General features: G+C 54.0%; 1 protein-coding gene across 1 annotated transcript in view; it reads left to right on the top strand.

Moving 5' to 3' along the window:
• Positions 1–13,394, top strand: part of LOC101625607 (solute carrier family 23 member 1-like) — a 35,051-nt gene extending 21,657 nt beyond the window's left edge. The window contains exons 5-12 of the mRNA XM_004677199.2: positions 2,593–2,774; positions 4,291–4,411; positions 5,435–5,591; positions 7,003–7,256; positions 11,084–11,248; positions 11,636–11,744; positions 11,836–11,931; positions 12,704–13,394. Of these exons, the coding sequence (XP_004677256.1) occupies positions 2,593–2,774; positions 4,291–4,411; positions 5,435–5,591; positions 7,003–7,256; positions 11,084–11,248; positions 11,636–11,744; positions 11,836–11,931; positions 12,704–12,960 (1,341 nt within the window). The 3' untranslated portion in view covers positions 12,961–13,394. The remainder of the gene's footprint in view (positions 1–2,592; positions 2,775–4,290; positions 4,412–5,434; positions 5,592–7,002; positions 7,257–11,083; positions 11,249–11,635; positions 11,745–11,835; positions 11,932–12,703) is intronic.
• Positions 13,395–14,350: the final 956 nt, after the last annotated feature.

Genomic DNA, 14,350 nt, shown 5'->3' with positions numbered 1-14,350 from the left:
ATCTTCTTGCTCTGGGCTTGCTCTGGCATCATCTTCTGGCCACTTCCTCTTGCAGTCAAGACGCGTCCTCCGGTAGCCATTCTCTGCCACTGTCCTCCACTCTCTGCCCTTCCAGCCTCAGCCTCCAGGCTGGGGTGCCCCTACTTCCGCACGCCCACACCACACTCCAGGTGTCCACCATCAGGCATGCGGACCCCAAGTCCCAAGCCCCTTCTGCCTTCAACGCCACAGGCGATAGCCACAGAGGCCAGCGGTACAAAAGCCTGAGCATCTTCATTTACCCTGCAAAGATGTCATTGTCTTCTTTAGGAAGACTCACACAGCCCAAGACTCATAAGACTCTCACAGGAGCTTAGTCTGCTGGGGTAAAATATCCACTCCAGCTCAGGCTTAGCCATCCTGTCTACCTAGCAGGGGAGGAAAATAACATCTGAGAAGCCCTCAGGAAGGTCACAGCTAGAGGCCCAGACTCCCTAGAAGCCTGAGGCCTGAACTTAGGCCTTGTGTGAGCTTCCTCTATCCTTGCACCTGACCACAAATTACAGAAGGCCCATTTACAGCAGTTCTTTTCCCCCAGTAAGTGTGTCTGGTTATCTACTAGAAAAATGACAAGAAAAATGATGTTGCAGTGCTCAGACCAAGAATTTAAAGTAACTGTGGTTAGTGTGTAAGGGCTGTAACGTATCGCGCTGACGACAGGCAAGAACACTGGGTAGTGTCCGCAGAGAAAGGGACCTTCTAGGCAAGAGGCAAAAGAAAATGCTAGAGACCAGAAACTGTGTGTGTGGGGGGACAAAGGATGCCTTTGATGAGCTCATTAGTAAACGGGGCACAGCAGAGGACAGAAACTCAGCACTAGATGACCGATCAATAGGATCCTTGAAAAGTGAAAAACAGAGAACAAAGACTGAAATGAAAGAAAGACCTTGAATATCCGAGGACTGTGGGATGACATAAATGATGTAACATGGATAACGGGGACACCAGGGGGAAAACAGAGAAGCAACACAAGGAATATTGGAAACAATGACCTAGGATTTCCCCCCAAATTAGTATCAGCCACCAAACCACAGATCCAGGATGTTCAGAGGACACTAGGCAGGATAAATGCATCCCCAACTCTCTCCCCACCCCAAAAGCAAAAAATGCAATCAAGGATCAGAACAAAAACTAATCTTGGCCATTGCATCTTCAAACCACAGAGGATCTTAGATAAAGAAAAATCCTACAGAAAAGCAGAAGAGTAAGACACCCTACACCAGAGGAACAAAGATAATAATGACATCTGACTTCTCAGAAACCGTGAAAGCAAGAAGAGAGTGGAGTGAAACATTAAAAGTATTGAGAGTGAAAAGCGCCTACCTAGAACTCTACCCTGTGACATGGCCCCTCAAAAATGAAGGGAGATACTTTCTCAGGCAGAAAAAACTGCAGGAACTTGTTGCTGATAGACCCACCTTGCAAGAAATGTTCAAGAAGTTCTTCAGAGATAAAGAAAATAATACATTGCTAGATTGGAAATTTTTTTTAAAGATTTATTTAGTTTATTTATGTCTACAAGAGCTGGGGTATATCCCAGAGGTGTGGGGGTGGTGGTGAGAGGATTCAGCAGAGACAGAGTGGGGAGCAGAACAGGCAGATCCACTGAAACACATTGCTGAGGGGAGCAATGGGGAGACAGGAGAGGTCTGCTGTGCCATCTTCCCTGCCCGGGCTTCGGGGATCGAACTCCTGTTGCAGTGGCTGCCAATAGTTTCATAGTGCTGAGACTTAACCCTTTGCACCACCAGGGAGGCCCCTAGTTTAACACATTTAATGTTTGGAAAAATCAGATGAAGAATAGTATCTCAAGATTTGTCAGAATTCATTGAAGTTGACATTTTAGTGGCTATAAAGTTATTTAACACAGCTAGGCTCATTCATTCACATCTTGTCTGAAAAATTTCGCTGAGCCCATGTTGCCTAAAATAGTGACTCTCTGGTATTTTATAGAAAGTTTTCCAATTCCTACAATAGAAAGTAAGAAAACAAGGCCCTCCCTGGTGGCGCAGTGGGTTGGAGCACTGCACTGCGAGGCTAAGCCAAGCTGTGGCTACTTCAGTGCGTGTTCAATCCCTGCCCTGGAGCTGACCCACATGGCGCGGCAGACCTCTCCTGACCTGCCCGCTGCTCCCCTCAGCAGTGAACTTCTTCGATCTGCCTGTTCTGCTCCCCACTGTCTCTGATGAATCCTCTCACCGCCTCTGCACCTCTAGCCTGTACCCCAGTTCTGTATGCATAAATAAGTAAAACCTTTTAAAAAAAAGTAAGAAAACAGAAGAATAAGCATGATGCCCACTGAGTGATGCCAGTGTTATCAGTCACCACCATCCTCATTCTCATCTCGGTGGTCAACAGTAATTCTGCAGTCTACTTCACACTCGGGGAAACTTCCAGGGGGCGGCTGGGAGTCCAGATGGAGAGCCACATGTCCACTTCCCTCAGTTCCTTTGGGCCAGGTGTGTCCCTCCATGGCCTTTGAGTGTGCTGAACCAGGGTGGCCAGAGTTAGAAGTGGCCAGGCCTGGGCTGAGAGCTCCCTTCTCCTGTCCAGCTGCAGGGCGCTATCATGGTGGCTTCCTGTGTCCAGATGCTAGTGGGCTTCTCAGGCCTCATTGGCTTCCTTCTGCGCTTCATTGGCCCCTTGACCATCGCTCCGACCATCTCCCTCGTGGCCCTGCCGCTGTTTGAATCTGCAGGCAACGATGCCGGGATCCACTGGGGGATCGCTGCTCTGTAAGTATTCTCTGGGCTGGGAGCACCAACCTAAATCCTCTTCAGTGGGACAGTATCCAGTGAGAATACCTGGTATTGGCAAATTCCATAAATGCTGTCATGAACATTAGGAGGCCTTAAAAAAGCAGTGTCGTTGGTATTTATGCTTCGTTACGGCCACTACATATTATCATATTAGTCCTCACAGATAATGAGCCCGTCACAGGGAGTGTTTAGTAAAACCCACAGAATGTTCACAGAAAGTGGCTGTCAGTCCTCTGCCGACTAAGTTTCACTGAGAAAATGCCTGCACACTCTAGCACCTGGGAAGGATACACAGATGGGGCTCCATCTCTCCAGCCTCTATAGTGTGGGAGGGAAGTGACACAGGTCCCCAAGGACCATGACACAGATGCAGTGCAGACAGAGGCTGGATGTGATGGGGAGAGGGAGTGACGGGGACGGCAGCCAGTGAGAGAAGCAGGAAGGCTTTATGGGAAAAGGCCCTAAGCATTTAAACAGCACTTTGAAGGGACTTGGGGGTCACGATACTGGACACGTCCATTCTGACTATAACTAGAAGACTGGAGTCTGGGCCAAATGTCCCCATCAAATGCCAATAGAGACAGGAACTAAATCTTTAAGGTGCACTTTATCAGTCAGCCAGCAGCCTGGTAGATGGGAGGTTGACATGCCCTTATGTTTCATTTCCAGCTGACTCTTTATAGAGTTGAGCAAAGACAGTTCAGCAATAGACAGGCCTTCACTGCTGCCAGGAGCCCCTGACGTCTGATCCTGCAGGTCCTTATCACCCACCTGCTCCCCACGAGGCTTGTAACCAATGTGTGCATAGGTTTCCTGCTAGCCCATGCATTATGTCTTACCCCATCTCCTCCCCCCTTTTTATTTTATTTTTTAAAGATTTATTTATTTACGCTTACAAGGGGTACAGGCCAGAGGTGGGGGGGGGGTGAGAGGGTTCATCAGAGACCGAGTGGGGAGCAGAACGGGCCTGCTGACGAAATACACTGCTGAGGGGAGCATAGGGCGGGTCAGGTGACATCTGCCGTGCCACATGGGTCACTTCCCTGGGTGGGGATTGAACTCATGCTGCAGTGGCTGCTGAAAGCTTCATAGTGCTGTGCTTTAACTCCTGAGCCACCAGGGAGGGCCTCCGCCTGCTTTTTAACCCTATCATGGCCACAGAGATCACAGAAGGACCTGGAGCGAAGATGGTGTCTGACTTTGTGGCTTGGATCTGACAGCTGGATGCACCCAGTTTCTACCCCCAGGGAATATTAACTTCCCTGCCTGCGATTTCTTTTTAGCTTCTGAAGGGAACAGCCACCTTTTCCAAGAGGGCAGGACTCTGCCTGTGCTGCAGAGCAGGTCCAGATGGGGGCCCTCCCGGGGTACCACTGCCACTGGTTGCGAGACTCGCTCACCTTCCTCGCGCACCAGCCACGCCCCAGTGCACCACATCGGGCGTGCTTTGTTTTTGTTCCAGGATCATCTTCCTCATTTGTTTCTGTTCCAGGACCATCTTCCTCATTGTGCTGTTTTCTCAATACCTGAAAAACATCGCGCTGCCGGTGCCCATTTATGGACGAGAGAAGAAGTGTCACACCTCCAGGTTCTACCTGTTTCAGGTTTTCCCTGTAAGAAGCATCTCCACCCACCTCCACTTTTAGCTTTAGCTGACTCACTGGAGAGTGAGGGCCAGCTTCCCACACTCCCAGGGGGCCCTCAAATCACATGTCCCCCCAGGTCTCCTCCTGGACCTTCCTTAGTTCAGCAGAGGAGACCAAGAAGTTTGGGGACTGCTCCCCAAATGTTGGCAGGGTGTTACCCCATCCCAGCCCACTCCTCGGTGCTCTCTTCAGGGCACCAAGGCCTGGTTCTGGGGTCACAGCTCTGGGCAGAAGGTAGGGACAGCCTTCTGCCCCCAGGGGCACCTCCTAGTAAGGAACTGGGGGAGAAGCCAGGTTTACCCCAAGTTATGTAAACAAGAGGGGGTTGCTTCCACCTTTCTGGAGTGGCTCCCGGGTAACCCAAGGCCCTGGCGGTGAGCATGCAACATGTTCCCCTTTCAGAGCCTGCTGCTGGAGCTGCCCCAGGGGCCCAGCATGTGTGACATTCACCCACACAGCCCTGTCTTCAGGCTCAGGCTATCCTTAACTGTAACTGCCTTTCACATCGTTCAAAAGATGCTTCCACAGAACAATGGCACTGACTCTTCAGCACCTATAGGCCAGGGGTTGTGAAATCCAGCGTGGGGACATTGCTACACGCTGACTTCTGGGGTCCCGCCAACAGCAAAGAGAAATCGGTATGACTGAGGACCCCCCGGAAGGAATCTGGTTCCAGTCTCTGTAGATGAAGGGACAGGTGGCCACGCTCAAGCCAGGTCACGTGACCCGCCAACAGTGGGAGGGTGCCCATGGTGACGCTTCCGGCCCAGGCTGCACCCAGTAGCCAGACGTCTTTGCCTGTCTTTGACACTGGTCTCCCCAGAGTTCACATGTGCTGGTTCCCTGCTCACACGCTGGCTCCTGCTGTCACTGGGGAGGATGGGAGTCTACCAGCCCTCTCTTCCAAGAACTCTCCTGAACCCCCTCCCTGCCCCACCCCCTGCAGCCTGAAGGGGCGAGGCCCCGGGCAAAGACAGCTCCCTCTGGCAGGTGCTGCTGGCGCTCTGCATCTCCTGGCTCCTCTGCTTCGTGCTCACCGTCACCGACACCCTGCCCTCGGCCCCCACCGACTACGGGTTCCTGGCTCGCACCGACGCCAAAGGCGATGTCCTCACCCGGGCCCCTTGGTTCCGCTTCCCTTACCCAGGTACGGAGAGCAGGGTCCCTGCTTGCTGGGCACCTTTGCCAGGATGTCGAGGCCCTGGGCAGGGAGTTGCGGGCAGGGAGCAGGTCCTAGAGGGCGACCTTGGGTTGTCCCAAGAATCCTTTGGCGGCCACGGGACAGGGATCCCGCGCTCGAGCCGCCTCCCAGCCCACCCACCTCCCTGTTGCCTTCTCCCGCAGGACCCACAGCCCGGGAGTGGGGAGAGAACAGGGGGGACTGCACCTCACACTCAGACCCTGGGTGTCCTCTGTCGACAATTCAGTAGATGCTACATCGAGGAGGCCTGAGACCATTTCTGGAGAGAGGACAAGGCCATCTTCAGGCCACTTCCAGTCTCCTTTCCCCGCTGTTCTTGGCTGGGGCATGAATAACCGGGTTCCTGGGAGAAGTGTCTTGTGGAGCCAGGACCTCCCGGTGTAAAACCGCAGCCCCCTACCCCCACCCCCCGCCCCAGGAAGAGGGTTGGCTGTTGGCTGTCTGCTCAGCGGGTCCAGGGCAGGCCCTCCCCAAGATGGGGAGGAGGGGGGAGGTGGGGACCCAGTACAGCCCAGGATGCTCTGAGCTGGGAACACACTGCCCAGTGTTTTTGTGTTCTGGCAACTTTATTGATGTACACAGAATTCATAGAGCATAACAGTCACCGTTCAAGTGGTACAGCCCAGTGATCTTCATTACATTCACGAAGTTGCCCGTTCAGCAGTATTAGCTAATGCCAGAATGTTTTCATGCCCCCCGCAAGGGACACACCATCCTCGCTAGCTGTCACCCCTGACTGTCTCCCCAAGTCCTAGCGCATTATTTGCCTTCTGAAGCAGTAGGTACCCACACATTACTGTTTCGTAGGAACAGTTCCTTTCCTTGCTTTGCTTTGTTTTGTGACATAACTGTAAACACGCTGAAAGCTTTAGGTTGGCTCACAGACACTGTCCAGTGAGTGGGTTCTCTCTCAGCAGGTCTGGGCCACAGACTCTACATTTCTTTCTTTTAAAGATTTCTTTGTTCATGTATATAGAATTAGGGTGGTGCAGAGGTGGTCAGAGGACTCACCAGAGACAGAGTGGGGAGCAGAACAGACAGAGTGATGAAGTATACTGCTGAGGGGAGCAGTGGGGAGACAGGAGAGGTCTGCTGTGCCATGTGGGTCACCTCCGGGCGGGGATCAAACTCACATTGGCCACGGCTGTGGCCAGCTTGCAGTGCTGGGCTTTAACCGGCTGCACCACCAGGGAGGGCCGACTGCATTTCTAACAATGCTCTAGGACCACATTTTAGTGGCACAGGAGACCAGAGCGGCACAGCACCTGGCCGCCAGGTGGCCACAACCTTCCGAGCATGCTCTTGGTGGGGAAAGTGAGCCCCAGCATCCTGTGACCTCTCTGCACTGCACTTGCAGGACAGTGGGGCCTCCCCACCATCAGCCTGGCCGGGGTCTTCGGGATCATCGCCGGGGTGGTTTCCTCCATGGTGGAGTCGGTCGGCGATTATTATGCCTGTGCCCGGCTGGTGGGGGCCCCACCCCCTCCAAAGCAAGCGGTCAGCCGCGGCATTGGCATCGAGGGCTTGGGCTGCCTGCTGGCCGGGGCCTGGGGCACCGGCAATGGCACCACATCCTACAGCGAGAACGTCGGGGCGCTGGGCATCACCAGGGTAAGGCCCCCGTGGGGCACCTGAATCTGTCACCTCCTGCCCTTTCTTTCTTTCTTTCTTTCTTTCTTTTTGAAGATTTATTTATTTATACTTACAGAACTGGGGTACAGGCGATAGAACTGGGGTACAGGCGATAGGTGCAGGGGATGAGAGAGGATTCACCAGAGACAGATCAGGAAGCAGAGCAGGCAGATGAATGAAGTATACTGCTGAGGTGAACAGTGGGGAGAGGTCTGCCGCGCCATGTGGGTCACCTCCGGGGCCAGGGATCGAACTTGCAGGGAAGTGGCTGCGGCTGGCTTGCAGTGCTGCGCTTTAACCCATTACGCCACCAGGGAGGACCTGTGTTTGCTTTCTATGCTACTAGAACAGATGACTTCCCACAACCCCCTTTTGTAATTTTCCTGATCTGGAAGCCATTTTGACTGAAGCCTCCCCAGGCTAAAAGGGCGGTATCGGCAGGGTACGATCTGTCCTGGAGGCTCCAGGGAGAAGCCATGACCTGGCTTTCGCCATCTTCCTGAGGCTGCCCAAGTTCCTTCACCACAGTGCCAGTCGTCCATCTTCTCAGGCAGCCATGCTGCTTCTCTCTGAGTTTCTTCCACAGCCAAGTCTCCTGGCCACAGCCGGGCAAGAGTTCTGCTGTATACACTCACATGATTAGGCTGGTCCCGTCTAGAGAATGCATCTCTACCTTAATTACACCTGCAACCACCATTGTGCATGTAAGGTAACAGAGCCACAGGTTGAAGGGTTGGGTGTGGACATGTTTGAGCGGCTATTATTGTGCTTCTCTTACTGGACCGTCTTTGGTTGAGGCTATTCCAGAGGGAGAAATTCGGCCCTGGCCCTGGCAGATGTCAGTGGCTTTGTGAGCACTGACGAAATGCCTTCCCTTTGGAACATCACTACCTGACAGTCAGCCGCCACCACTAGTCCCCAGAGCACCTCACAGCCTGGCAAAGCTACAGACTCAGCCTGCCGCCATCCTCGCTTCTCTTCCTACAATCCTTGCCTTAGTGAGTTCACCCAAATTGCCCTTAACTTCCTGCTGTCCTGGACCCCTGTGGTGGATTTGATTTTCTCAACGTATCTCCCTGTCCTGCTCTCTACCCCCAGTGGCACGACTTTATGAGCTTGTCTGGACACCAGAGTCCCAGTCTCTCTCCCCAGGCTCTTCCTAATCAACTGCCACGCAGCTGCCCAAGGCACTTTCTAAAACCCAATTCTGATTAGGTTAGTCCCTGCTTAGAGTTTCGTTATGGCTCCCCATGTTCCATAGCTGAGCCCCATAAAGTCAGCAGTTCTGCAGGATGGTGCTTTCAAGGCACCTCAGACTGTCATGCTGTTGTTTTTCATGTGTCTGTGCACTTTGCAGTGCTTTCCAGCACAAGTCTGCTCCTGCTCCCCCACCCCCCAATACTCCCACCCCCACCCCGAATTTTCCTGTAGCCCCCTCAGTGTGTCTGCTGTGCTGCTGGGAGCTGCCTATCTTTCTGGCCTCAGGGCATCCACCTCTAGCCTGACTGGCCCCATCTGGGTAACCGAGGAGGGGCCCCGCATGGCCTCTGGCCCTCTGTGGGCGCTAAGCTCTGTGAGCAAACAGCCAGCCAGAGCTGCCTCCACAGCAATTTCTTTGTGCTGTGATCCAAGGACTCTGATACTTGCTCAGGGCTTCATAGTCTTTGGGGCAAGCGGGGGACGCTTTTCCAAGGAGAGCCATTGACCCCACAGAACATACAGAGGATGAAACAGCAAATGTTCCTGCTAAAGAGAATTTTTTTTTTAAGGTTTATTTATTTGTACATACAGAACTGGGGTACAGGCCAGAGGCTCAGGGGCGGCGAGAGGCTTCACCAGAGACAGAGTGGGGAACAGAACAGGCAGATGGACGAAGTACACTGCTGAGGGGAGCAGCGGGCGGGTCAGGAGAGGTCTGCCGCGCCATGTGGTCACCTCCGGGGCAGGCGGGAATCGAACTCATGCGGAAGTGGCCTAAGCTTCTTAGTGCTGCGCTTTAACCCGCTGCGCCACCAGGGAGGGCCCTAAAGGGAATTTAACCTCATGCAGAACAGAAGGTCATATTCAAGACACAGAACGAGCGTTTCCTTGCTTCTTCCAGTTCTAAATGCCGGCCCTTGAAAGGCGAAGGGAAGAGCGACAGTCACAGAGCAGTGTGCAAATCCCGTGGGCACAGGGAAAGCTGGTCTGGGGTCCCTTCCCCACATGGCCTTTCTAGACGCTGCCTGGAGGTATGGCTGCCCTGAGGAGCTCTCACCCATGGGTCTCTCCAACCCGGGGGCAATCAGGCTAAAGGCCAAGAGCTGTAGTCACTGGTGTAGGGTCCAGGGCCCCAGCTCAGATGCCAGAAGAGGTCCAAGGTTGTGTGCTAAGTGCTGTGGTCATGGAACTGGGGTAACCACACCTCAAGATATCAGCGTCTCCCGTGGGTGTTGGTGGAAGCTGACAAATTGATCTATTGTGCTTAGATATGTGCTTTTGTCCTCACTTAATGGATTGGGTTGCAAACTAAAACAAAATGTTCCTTTGGCGGTAAATGCTTACCACATGCCTTCAGATGAAGTCATTTATTCAATAAATAAGGCAGATTAGAGAGAAAAGCAAAGGCGGAATCTGCTACTTTCTCACTGCATGAATGGAATTTAAACATTGGAATAGTTTTTTAAAATATTATTAATTGTGGTAAATGACACGTGACATAAACATTTCAGTTTAATCTCTGCAAAATGAACAGCCATATAGCAGGGAGTGTGATCCTGGGGCTTGCAGCCCCTCAAAGCTGTTCAGCTTGGCATCTAGGGTGATATCAGAGTCCTCCATGTGAGGACTGGGGAAGACAGGCACAGATGGTGAGAAACGGGGCCCAGAACTATGGAAATGCGTTCACGGCCAAGTCTCATAAGGGGATATCCAGACCAGGGCATGCGCAGTGCAGACCTATTTTTTTTTAAGGTTTATTTATTTATGCATAGAAGAGCTGGGGTATAGGCCTGCAGTACAGGGGGTGAGAGGATTCACCAGAGATAGAGTAGGGAGAAGAACAGGTGGATTTACTGAAATACAGTGCAGAGGGGAACAGTGGACAAGACAGAAGCGGTCTGTTGCACCATGTGGGTCAGCTCCCTGGCCGGGGATTGAACTCGTGCTGCAGTGGCTGGGGATAGATTGATACCGCTGAGCCTTTAACCCTTGCTCCACCAGGGAGGCCCAGCACTCCTAACTTTTGAGGATGATATCGAAGGCCTCAAGGTCTGCTTGTTTGTGTCCCTGACGGTGGTTGTCACCCAAACTCTGTAGCCCTGGTCTCTCGCAACACTGGTAATGGCCGGCAGCGTGCCAGCTAGGGGAGTGGGACTGGCCTTGTGATGGGACAGGTATGAACTAAGGGTTATCTGTGGTCCTTACAGCACAGTGGTTTGGTGGTCTTCTTTTCATCTTTTTAGAAGCTTGATTTTACATCAAGATCCAATAGCATCTTAAGGGGCGTGAAACCTACTTCCGTTGGCTTCTGAAATACTTCAGCAACTCAGAAAGACCCACGCAAATAGATCATGGGAATTAGTGACATTAGCGCAGAACGATGCTCCATAGCCATGAACTGGAGCAAAACGCACTTTCAGATTCTTGATAGCACCGGTTCATACTGTATAAGACCATAAAACAGGCTTCATCGCAGTTCAGTAGATTCTAAATAAACCTGCGAATAGGTGAAAAGCAAACCAGAGTCTAAACCTAGCCCATAGTAATCGCTTTTGATAAAACGACTGCGTTGAGCCCCTCACCCACTCGCCCCCCGAGTCCTGCAGGTGGGGAGCCGGATGGTGATTGTGGCCGCCGGCTGTGTTCTGCTCCTGATGGGGATGTTTGGGAAGATCGGGGCCGCGTTTGCCACCATCCCCACCCCCGTGGTCGGAGGCATGTTCCTGGTCATGTTTGGGGTCATCACCGCCGTGGGGATCTCCAATCTGCAGGTGAGACGAGGCACCCTTAGAAAAGCAGTGTCGCTGCATCTTCTGACGCAAGCACAAGGCCTTTGGGTTGGGTGACAGAGGGCCAGGGCCGGGGAGGAGAAGGACCTCAGCCCCAGAAACCGTACTGGGCCCCAAAGGGAAGAAAGAAATAACCAGAAGTTTCCAAATCTGTGAAAAACAGAAAATGCCTCAGTTTGAACCAGATTGTCCAAACTGCTGTATTTCCAAGGCCTCTGGGACCTGGGGTTGGGCTTGCCCATGAGAGCATGCGCGGTGAGCCCCGCGCCCCTATGGCGGCGGGCGGGGTCGGGGTGCAGGGCGGGCGTGCGTGTCTGATGCGCGTAAATGCTGTGCTGACTCGGTGCCCCCGGGGCCGCTCTCCTGCAGTACGTGGACATGAACTCATCCAGGAACATCTTTGTGTTTGGTTTCTCCATCTACTGTGGGCTCGCCATCCCCAACTGGGTCAACAAGAACCCGGAGAAGCTCCAGACAGGTGACGATACACAGAGACTGTAGCCCTCCAGGGTGGGGCCAGTGGGGTCTTTGGTTTCTGGGATTTCTTGTCACATTTGTCTCCACTCCAGGGATTCTCCAGCTGGACCAGGTCATCCAGGTGCTGGTGACCACTGGCATGTTCGTGGGTGGATTTCTGGGCTTTCTGCTGGACAATACCATCCCGGGTAGGACCCACTTTCACTCTGCAGGCTGCTGGTTTGGGGAGATGGTCAGCCGTGAGCTGCCCAGATGGTTCTGTGGCTCCAGCTGCCACTGCAGGTTGAGCACAGTGTACAACGAGGGGCCCTGGGTCTGGGGGTGTCCTGACCTGTATGCATCTGCTAGAGCTGCCATCACAAGCCTCCAGAAAGAGTGGTTAACACTTCTGAAATCTATTTTTCTAGCATTTGGAGGCTAGAGGTCAAAGGTCAAGTGTCAGTAAGGTTGGTTTCTTCTGGAACTTCTCCCCTTGGCTTGCAGAGGTGACCTTCTAGCTGTGTCCTCGTGTGCCCTTTGTGTCTCTCCTCTCCTGGGGGGTGGAGGGCCCGGGGGGTGGGGGGGGGGTCTCCTTAAAAAAAGGCACCAGTCAGCTTGGATGAGGGCCAGCCTAAACACCTAAACTTTATTTTATTTTTAAAGATTTATTTATTAGTGCATACAAAACTGGGGTACAGGCCAGAGGTGCAGGGGCGGTGAGAGGATTCGCCAGAGACAGAGCGGGGAGCAGAACAGGCCCACTGATGAAGTACACTGCTGAGGGGAGCAGCGGGCAGGTCAGGAGAGGTCTGCCGCGCCATGTGGTCACCTCCAGGGCAGGCGGGGATCGAACTCATGCGGAAGTGGCTTAAGCTTCTTAGTGCTGTGCTTTAACCCGCTGCGCCACCAGGGAGGGCCCCTCCTGCCCACTTTTGCCCCTTCCTCAGGGCCTAGTCTTGACTGTTCACTGTCTCCTCTTAGGAAGCCGGGAGGAGAGAGGCCTCCTGACATGGAATCAAATCCCAGAGTCTGCGGAGACAACCAAGGCCTCGGAGGTCTACGGCCTCCCCTGGGGGATTGGCACAAAGATCTGCACCTCATCGTGCACCCGGTGGCTCCCTTTCTGGCCCAAGCTGGAAAAGGGTCAGAGCGACGAGGTGGGAGTGAGCCAGCTGACCCTCTGCTCCCCGGAATCCCCAGGAGAGCACCAGAAGGGTGCCACAGACACCAGCATGTGAGGGTCTCGCTCGGCACCCCCCACCGCCCTCCCAGACCACCCCCCAATGTGCTGATCTCCCCATCCACGTACACTGGGCACCCCCCACACACCACGAACAGGCCGTACATGGAGCCTCAACCCAGTCTCCTCGTCACTGCGCTGACCGCAAGCCACATCCCTCAGCGACCCTCCCGCCTCCCATCCAGTGCAGACAGGTGTGACCTGACCTCTCTCGGAAGAGAGGAAGGGAGAGGCCTCCTGGCGCAGAACCAAACCCAAGAGGAGCTCGAGAAGACAATGAAGTCCTGCCTCCCTGTGGCACTGGAGCGAAGACCTGCCCTCATCCTGCACCTGGTGGCTGCCTCCCGGCCCACCTGCTTTGGGCAGGGTTTTGGGCTCCTGGAGGCCTGGGCTGCGCAGGAGTCAGAGGTGGGCTGTTTACCGAAGCTGGAAGGAGTGACTTCGTCCACAGAGAGGCAGGAAGCCCTTCCTGTACTTCTCCATGCACCTGCCCCTCGGGGCTGAGTGGGGTGTACCCCCCGAGCTCCTGCTCCATGTCTGAGCTCCTGTGCTCGCCTCCGTCTGCTCAGGAGAGCTGTGACCTGGCCTTTTCTCCCGAGCAGACCAGGTTGGACACCATGAGGTTCTATCACATATTGCTGCCCACAGGTCTCTTCCTGATGTTCACTCTGTTTCAGCCTACCGCCAGGAGAGAAGACCCCGCATGGCCACCTACAGCCCTGGGCTGAGGGCAGGCAGGACTCCTTCCAGGGAGGACAGGGACTCCTGAAGCCCTCTGACCCTGATTCCTAGGTGCAGCGTCAACAAGTCACAGGCAGCTTCTCTAGCAATTCGGGTAGATGGATAAAGGAGCACCGTGGGGCCCTCACTGGGTTTTCCAGCTTTTAATGCTCTTCCTACACCAGTCACAGTGGGGCAAGCCCGCAGGCTGGCAAGTCAGGGAGGCCGGGAGGTGCTGGGAGAATGGCAGCCTGCCAGCCCCTGGCAAATCTTTGCTCTTTGGGCTTCCTCATGCAGCTGTCACTCGTTCTCGCCCACACACCATCCTCTGGGATGATGCCTCACAGGCCTCCAGGCTCAAGGGACCCACTGAGGCCTACCCACACCACACTCGAGGTGTCTACCACAGACATGCGTGCCCCATGCTCCCATTCGAGGCCGCAGGTGACGCCACGGAGGCCAGCGGCATAAACACCTGAGCAAGGCTACACAGAACCAGTTAATGTTTTCCCTGAAACTTGCTCCGTGGACCCATCTGCAAACAACACAACTTGAGTATTCACAGACGTGCCTGACTCCGGCTGAGCCCCAGGCCGGCAGGGCAGGAGCCTCAGAAGTAGAGAAGGGGACTCGACTCTCAAAGGCGAGGAACCCCGCCAGAGAAACTC

Source organism: Condylura cristata, unplaced genomic scaffold, assembly GCF_000260355.1.
Source record: "Condylura cristata isolate star-nosed mole 26May11 unplaced genomic scaffold, ConCri1.0 scaffold00005, whole genome shotgun sequence".
NCBI classification, from domain to species: Eukaryota; Metazoa; Chordata; class Mammalia; order Eulipotyphla; family Talpidae; genus Condylura; species Condylura cristata.
Note: the sequence above shows the minus strand (reverse complement) of the source record. Positions and strands in the feature narration are given on the sequence as shown.